We start from the raw sequence: 8,394 nt of genomic DNA on the forward strand, positions 1-8,394 counted from the left end.
GGGGGGTGCGTTCTTACTGGAAGTGAACTTTCAGAAATATTTTGCTTGGAAGTGACATTTTATGGGTGAAAAGAATATTGGGGATTTCTAGTTGCAAATGGTTGATTGGGAACACTGTGGTGGAAAGTGATGTTTGGGACGTTTTGGTTAGAAAATGACTCTCACTTTAAATTAAAAAAGACTTTTTTGGAATGGGAAAAGGAAAAAAGTAAGCGGGGACTGAGAGGAGCTCAAGTGTCAGCTGGTGGCGACGTCCAGACATCTGTGTCAGGGTCTGTTGGTACATGTCATTGACCAACACAAGACCATGAACGCTGGGTGCGGACACCACATGTTTGGATGATATCACTTCTTTTTTCTTTGTTTTCATTTCTTTATAAGTTTTTTGTTTTTCTTTGGTGTGTGTATGTGTGTGTGTGGGGACTTTTCTAGAGCTGCCAGAAAGTTTGAGCCAAAGTGGAATAACTGTTTTATTGTATTTTTCGTTTGATTTTATACCTGGTAGAATCACTTCCAAGACATTTGAGGTAAAATGGAAATTTTAGTATTAAAAAAGGTAACTATTTACTCTGGGTAGAGTCTCCTTGATGTTTCAGCCTGAGTGGAAGTTTATTTTATTTCATTGTTTTGTTTTTTTCTTGGTTTACATAAGAATCAGCCATTCAGGTATTTGAGTAAAATTAGAAATTGAAAAAAAAAATTGGCTGTAGTAAAATTGGTTAAGATGTTTGAGCTCAAGTGAAACATGATTAATTAAATTATTATTTTTTTAGAATTGGTCCCAATTAAAATCATCAGAAAATGTGAACAAAAATGAAATTTACTGAAATCAATTTTATTTCATAAATTTGCTTCAGATAGAATCATCAGGAAGTTTGAGTGAAAGTGAAATTTGCTCAAATGAATTTTATCTTTAACAATTTTGCTTTCGCTAGAATCATCAAAAAGTTTGAGCAAAAGTGAAATTTGCTCAAATGAATTTTATTCTTAAAAACTTTGCTTCAGGTAGAATCCACAAAAACTTTTGAGTACGTGTAATTTGCTCAAATGAATTTTATTTTAAACAATTTTTCTTCTGGTTTGAATCATCAAGAAGTTTGAGTGAAAGGGAAATTTGCTCAAATAAAGTTTATTTTTTAACCATTTTTCTTTGGCTAGAATCATCAAAAAGTTTGAGCACAAGTGAAATTTAATAAAAATAAACTTTACCTTTAACAATTTTCCTTTGTCTAGAATCATCAAGAAGTTTGAGTTGTTGTTATCGATCCAGATCAAGAAGTTTGAGCACAAGTGAAATTTAATAAAAATGAATTATATCTTTAACAATTTTTCTTTGTCTAGAATCATCAAGTTTGAGTACGTGTAATTTACTCTTTGTGTAGAATCATCAAGAAATTTGAGTACGTGAAGCACAAGGCTCTGAGCCAGCCCAAGACCAGCGAGGAACTCATCACTCAGATGCAGTTTATGGAGAAGGCCCGGACCTCCGTCATGGTCAAACTACGCCAGCACGTACAAGTGAGACGTTTAGGTTGTCATGTCTGTCCTGGGAAATTTGGTACAGTTGCTACGTACAGGTGAGATGTCCACGTTGTTGATGTCAGTCCCAAGAAATTCGTGACAGTTGGTACTTACAGGTGAGATGTTCACGTTGTTGATGTCAGTCCTGGGAAATTTGGTACAGTTGCTACGTACAGGTGAGATGTTCACGTTGTTGATGTCAGTCCCAAGAAATTCGTGACAGTTGCTACGTACAGGTGAGATGTTCACGTTGTTGATGTCAGTCCTGGGAAATTTGGTACAGTTGCTACGTACAGGTGAGATGTTCACGTTGTTGATGTCTGTCCTGGGAAATTTGGTACAGTTGCTACATACAGGTGAGATGTTTATATTGTCGTTGCTCGTCCCAGGAAACGCCCCCACTACTACTACTACTACTACTACTACTACTACTACTACTACTACTACTACTACTACTACTACTACTACTACTACTACTACTACTACTACTACTACTACTACTACCACTACCACTACCACTACCACTACCACTACCACTACCACTACCACTATTACTATTACTACTACTACTACTACTACTACTACTACTACTACTACTACTACTACTACTACTACTACTACTACTACTACTACTACTACTACTACTACTACTACTACTACTACTACTACGTGCAGGTGAGATGTTTAGGTTGTCGTTGCCAGTCCCAGGACATTTGTGACAGTTGGTACTTATAGGGGAAAAGTGAGACGTTCACCTTGTTGACGCCAGTCCCGGGAAATTTGGGACAGTTTACACTTGCAGGTGAGATGTTTACGCTGTTGTAGCCAGTCCCAGGAAATTCGCTTATTGCTCAGATGCAGTTTATGGAGAAGACCAGGACAGGTTAGACGTTCAGGTTGTCATTGCCAGACTGGCCAACTGCCCCGAATTTCCTGGGACTGGCCTGGATTTGGCAGTTGGGAATCTGAGTCTGAGAGCTTTATCACGTACACTTCACCAGTATTGTAGGAACTGTCGGGGGTGAAAGATAAAGAAAAATGATGGTTTCTATGAATATCATGAGGAAAAAATGATGGTGTAAAATGATTGTCTCTGTGAATTTAACGGTCTAAAATAATGGTATCTGAAAAAACCCAACAAAAACAATTGAGTAAAATGATGGCCTCTGTGAAAAATGACATTGTCAGATCAGTTTTTCCTCTCTTTGTCCGTGGCCCAGGCGTGTGCTGCCTTCGTAATGTACCTCCAGGCGTGTGCTGCCTTCGTAATGTACCTCATCGCCAGGTATTTCTTACTAAAACAATGATCAGAGCTGTTTCCCCCCCTCCCCCCCCTGTTGCCCGTGCCCCCAGGAGTGTGCAGAAATTTCTTACTAAAACAAAACTAAAATTATGATCAGAGCTGTTTCTCCCCTCTCCCTGTTGTCCGTGAGTCAGAAGCCCGCATGGTGTACCTCATCGACATATGTTTCTTACTAAAACAATGATTAGAGCTGTTCCCCCCCCCCTCCCCCCCTGTCTATACCCCAGGAGTGTGCGGCCCGCGTGGTCTACCTCATCGACAGGTATTTCTTCAGCCCGGAGGACATGGAGAACAACTCACAGGTCCTCACCTGGCCGGAGAGAATCAACCCCATCTTTGATCAAAATGACTTGGTAAGCCTCTCTCTCTCTATCTATCTGTCTGTCTGTCTGTCTGTCTGTCTGTCTGTCTGTCTGTCTGTCTGTCTGTCTATCTATCTATCTATCTATCTATCTATCTAATCACCCGGCCCGAGAGAATCAACCCTATCTTTGATCAGAACAACTTGGTGAGGCTTTCTCTTTATTTATTTATTTATTTTATCACCCGGCCCGAGAGAATCAACCCTATCTTTGATCAGAACGACTCTGTGAGGCTCTCTCTTCTCTATGTACACCAGCCTTTGATTTGTTTATTTGTTTATTTATTTATTTGGATTATTTGTTTGTTTATTTATTTATTTTATTTATTTATTTAATTAAATTTTTTTTCGTTTTATATTGTACTGATTTACTTATTTATTTATTTATTCATTCATTTTAAAAGATATTTTTTTCAGGGGCCCAGATTTTGTTTCTTTTTATTTAGTTTTTTTTTTTTTTTTTTTTGGGGGGGGGGGGGGGGGCAGGGTGGATGTTTCTATGATACAGTTGGTTTGATGAGTATGTCATAGAAATTATTGTCTTTTTTCCACCTGCAAGCTTTTTTGTATCTCAGTATTTTCTCCATTTTGAGCAGTTTGCCACATTTTTGTGTAACCCGAGCTCCAAAATTTCCTCCTTGCTGCTGGTAGGTGCTTCGTTTTTTTTCCTCCTTGCTGTTTCTGTCTATCTCTCTTACCTTTTCCTTGCACTAAATAAATGTTTATTATTATCATTATTGCGTAATGTGCTTCTTTCTTTCCTCAAACAAACAAACTAATGTGGGTGGTTGGCGGGTGCTCTGATGTGGTTTGCTCCTTCTTTCCTATCAAACGTCTGTCGTCCTTATCTCACCTCCTTCTTTTTTGTGTTTGTTACTCTCTTGTAACACATAATCTATTCTTCGGCACTTCTATGGCCTTATTGTGTTGTAAGTGACTTTAAACACTTACTATGACTTATCTCTCCTCCTTCTTTTTTGTGTATGTTACTCTCTTGTAATACTTATATGACCTTATTGTGTTGCAAGTGCCGTAAAACACTTATGAAGACTAACTGACCTTATGCAGTTGCGAGCGCCGTAAAACCTTACTAAAACTAAAAAACTAAACTAAACCAGTTGATGGAGGAGGCGAAGCGAGACGGAGAGATGAAGGTGATCGAGGCGCGGAACCAGGTCACAGCTGAGCTGGAACGACTGAAGAAACGTCTGGACGAATTCAACGATTACGGAGAGCTGAACATGATGCAACAGTATGTGCAGGATACGAGGGCCGTACAGAGGAGGCTGTCTGATGTCAAGGAACAGGTGAGTGAGAGAATGTGTGAGGGGGGGGGGACATGATGCAACAGTATGTGCAGGACACGAGGGCCATACAGAGGAGGCTGTCTGATGTCAGGGAGCAGGTGAGTGAGAGAATGGGGGAGGGAGGGGGGGGAGTGAGAGAATGTAGGAGGGGGCGGAGTGAGAGAATGTGGGAGGGAGGGAGGGAGGGGAAGGAGGAGGGAGGAACATGATGCAACAGTATGTACAGAGGAGGCTGTCTGATGTCAAGGAGCAGGTGAGTGAGATGATTTTTTTTTCATTTTAATAATATTTTTTAGGGGGGGGGGGTAGAAGGAAGTGGCAGAGGGATGGGATCTGTGTCTCCTTTCTTTCTTTCTTTCTTAGTCTCTCTCTCTCTTCCTTTGTCTTTTTTCTTACTGTCTCTCTTTTTCCTTCTCTTTCTGTCTTTTCTGTCTTTTTTTTCTTTCTTTCTTTCTTTCTTTCTTTCGTTCCTTCTTTCTTTCTTTCTTTCTTTCTTTCTTTCTGCCTTCTTTCTTTCTTTCTTTCTTTCTTTCTGCCTTCTTTCTTTTTTAGCCTTTCTCTCTTTCTTAGTCTGTTTTCTTACAGCCTTCTCTCTCTTTCTTTTCTTTACCTTTTTCTTTCTTAGTCTCTTTCTCTCTTTCTTTCTCTTTTTTCTTATTGTCTTTTTCCTACTCTTTCTTTCTTTCTTTCTTTTCTTAACCCTATTCTTTCTTTGTTTCTTTTTGTCTACCCCTCTTCTTTCTGTTCCTGTGTTCTTTTCCCAGATTGAGTGGATCCACAAAGAGGAAGTGCTGTACAAGTTCCCGAGCACGGAGTACCCAGACTGGGAAGTGACGGCAGTGGCGCTAGAACCATTCATGAAGTTCTTCAACACCGTGCTCAGGTGGCAGAGATGTGAGAAGAAGTAAGTAAGCCACGTCTGTTTGGACCGCAGGGACTGGAAATGTTTTTTGGGTCAATTTAGGTAGTTTATTTATTTCTTTGGCTTTTATTCAACATAGATGGATATTTTTTTCACCAAGAGAAAGGCAAATGAACAGGCATTAAGATGTTTCCGATAACCCCATACGGCCAAAAATTGACAAGCACCTGTTTTTAAATGGAAGTAAGAGGTGTTTAGCAAAGAAATTTTTTTTTTTTAAATTGCATGTCGGCCCCCCAAAAAATGCTGAGTTCTTTGATTTCATTATTTTGACGAGCGCCTGATTTCACTACGATGTATCACATATACCGCTCATATGACTTTATGCTGTTGCGAGCGCCATAAAACCTCTACTAAAACAAACATATACTATCATAATCTTCCTCTCAGAGCTATGGATGGCGACTTCATGAACCAGGACGTGGAGGCCATTGCCAGTGAGGTGGACGAGTACGGCAGAGATTTCTTCAAGACACAGAAAGTTTTCCAGCTGAGGCTCAAGAAGATGCAAGTGAGTGAGGGGTGGGAGAGGGGAAGCTACTACGTTCACGAGCCACAAGTTTTCCCAAACTGAAGTCACAAAAATTGAAATCTGTATTTTTGTTTCAATTGTAAAAAAGAAAAATCCACAAATCTGGATTTCTGAAATTGGCCGGCTGCATGTTGCCTTATGTTAGGCTGATTATATAAAAATATTCTTGATAGAGGTTAAGTAGTCAATATAACCCATGAATTATGTGTCCTGATGTGTGCACTACCACGGAATCTAAAATGAAATATTCAGGATTTTTTTTCATAGACAGCTGGCACTTCTAGTAATTATGATTACCCCCTCCCTTCCACCTTCCACAAAAGGAGGGTTAACAAGCAAGAAAAGTCTGCCTGGCATTCTTTGATAGAGGATCTTACCTTCAAGGATTTTCTGTTCCAGTTCCAAGAGCTGCGGTGGATCAGTTTGGCGTTTTGTTGTTGCACTCAGGAGAGGCGAGTTTGACACCCAGATAGGAAGAATGTTTTGTGTGCATCTCAGTCTTTCTGATGGGACGTTGTATCTCTCTCAGTCCGGGCTGGCCCTACAGGCAGGGTCAAAGACACAAACCTTATGAATGATTTAGACAGTGTTGACAGGCTCATAAAAATGATCCTTTATTTTTTAATTTTATTATTTTCTTTGTCCCGTGTCCTGATTTTGGTGCCAATATTTGTTGGTTACGTAAAAATGTATTGACATGGTGCAAATTATTATGTTTCAAGAAAAAAGAAACAAGAAAAACACAACAAGAGAAAGGGGAATTGTTTAGTTGATGATGATGATGATAAGATGATGATAAGATGATGATGATCATCATCATAAAAATGATCTAAACTATGTCAATGGGGGCATAAAAATAAACTATATAAAAAAAACAATAATTTTTTCCGTTTCCAGATGGACTGGGATGAGAAAGACCGTGAGATCAAGAAACAGATCCGCCAGGACTTGCAGTCAGGGAAAGAGCCCACCGTACAGGAACTGGCGCCGTTCAAAGTGCCGGAGATTATGACGGTCATCAACCACCAGATTGACTCGGTCGCCGACTTCAAGGTCATAGTGATGATAATGTCGTATAGTAATGATAATGATGATTTGTAGTAAAATAATGATACTGATACTATTAATGACAATGATAATGATAATATGTAGTAATAATAATGATAATATTAAGTAGTAAAAAAAATGATGATGATATTAGTAATAATAATTATGATAATGATAACATATTATAGTAAAAATAATGATAGTGATAATAGTAATAATATTGATAATGATAATGATAATAATAACAATAATATGATAATAATATGACAACTGTATCGCTGAGGCTAAGGTAATAATATTAATAATTGTAATATATATAGTAATGTTAATGGTTGTTATTGTGCTAATGTGCTTCTCTTTACTTCAGCTTTAAAAAAATAATGATATAATAATATTGATGAAAATATATTATCAGAATAACTCTATCTCAGACTTGAAGGTATGATAACAGTGTATATCACTTTGCTGCTTCGCTGTCACATGCAGTAGATGTGAGTTCGCATCCCACGGGGAGAACTTGAAAAAAAAAATTGAGTTTCCCTATCTATCTACGAGGAGAATACCTTCTCTATTCATGTGGAGAGCTTGAAAAAAATGAAATATTGAGTATGTGTATCTGTGTGGCTGGGAGTTGTATCCCTCTCAGTCTGTGTTGTCTCTGACAGGCTGAGTCAAAGCAGCCCGCCTCTTAAAATCTTAGTTGATGGGGCTGTAAAACAAGCCCCCCCCACCCCTGAAAAAAGGCATTATTCGATATTATGTTTTTCTGCTTCACTTAATTACTCGGACATACAAAGGAAGAAACATAATGTTATAATATCTCAAATGAAGAAACATAATCTTATCTTATCTCAAATGAAGAAACATAATCTTATCTTATCTCAAATGAAGAAACATAGTCTTATCTTATCTCAAATGAAGAAACATAATTTTATCTTATCTCAAATGAAAAAAACATATTATCTTTTCTCAAATGAAGAAACATAATCTTATCTTTTCTCAAATAAAGAAACATAATATTATCTTTTCTCAAATAAAGAAACATAATCGTATCTTCTCTCTGCTCTAATAAATCACTCGGGCATACAAATGAAGAAACATTTTATCTTATCTTTTCTCAAAAGAAGAAATATAATCTCACCTTATCTTCTCTCCACCTCCAGGAAGTGATCCCCACCATTGGCATCATGTGTAACCCGGGGCTCAGAAAGCGACACTGGGACGGCATGTCCAAACTCGCCGGCTTTGACCTCACGCCTGACGCCGGAACGACGCTGCGCAAAGTTCTCAAACTGCACCTGGACGAGTACATGGAGAAATTTGAGGCCATTTCCGTGTCGGCAACAAAGGTGGGTTCTTCTGCCTACCTTCTCCCCCCCCCAAAAACCCCTGACCTCCCTT

General features: G+C 38.6%; 1 protein-coding gene across 1 annotated transcript in view; it reads left to right on the top strand.

Moving 5' to 3' along the window:
- The window catches only part of LOC101848386 (dynein heavy chain 12, axonemal), a gene marked incomplete in the record, with an annotated part of 110,807 nt that overhangs the window by 15,774 nt on the left and 86,639 nt on the right, over nucleotides 1–8,394 (top strand). Inside the window, 7 exon segments of the mRNA XM_035972586.1 lie at nucleotides 1,383–1,518; nucleotides 3,052–3,177; nucleotides 4,304–4,492; nucleotides 5,257–5,396; nucleotides 5,805–5,925; nucleotides 6,844–6,999; nucleotides 8,157–8,342. Of these exon segments, the coding sequence (XP_035828479.1) occupies nucleotides 1,383–1,518; nucleotides 3,052–3,177; nucleotides 4,304–4,492; nucleotides 5,257–5,396; nucleotides 5,805–5,925; nucleotides 6,844–6,999; nucleotides 8,157–8,342 (1,054 nt within the window).

This window comes from Aplysia californica, unplaced genomic scaffold (genome assembly GCF_000002075.1).
Source record: "Aplysia californica isolate F4 #8 unplaced genomic scaffold, AplCal3.0 scaffold00752, whole genome shotgun sequence".
Classification (NCBI taxonomy): Eukaryota; Metazoa; Mollusca; class Gastropoda; order Aplysiida; family Aplysiidae; genus Aplysia; species Aplysia californica.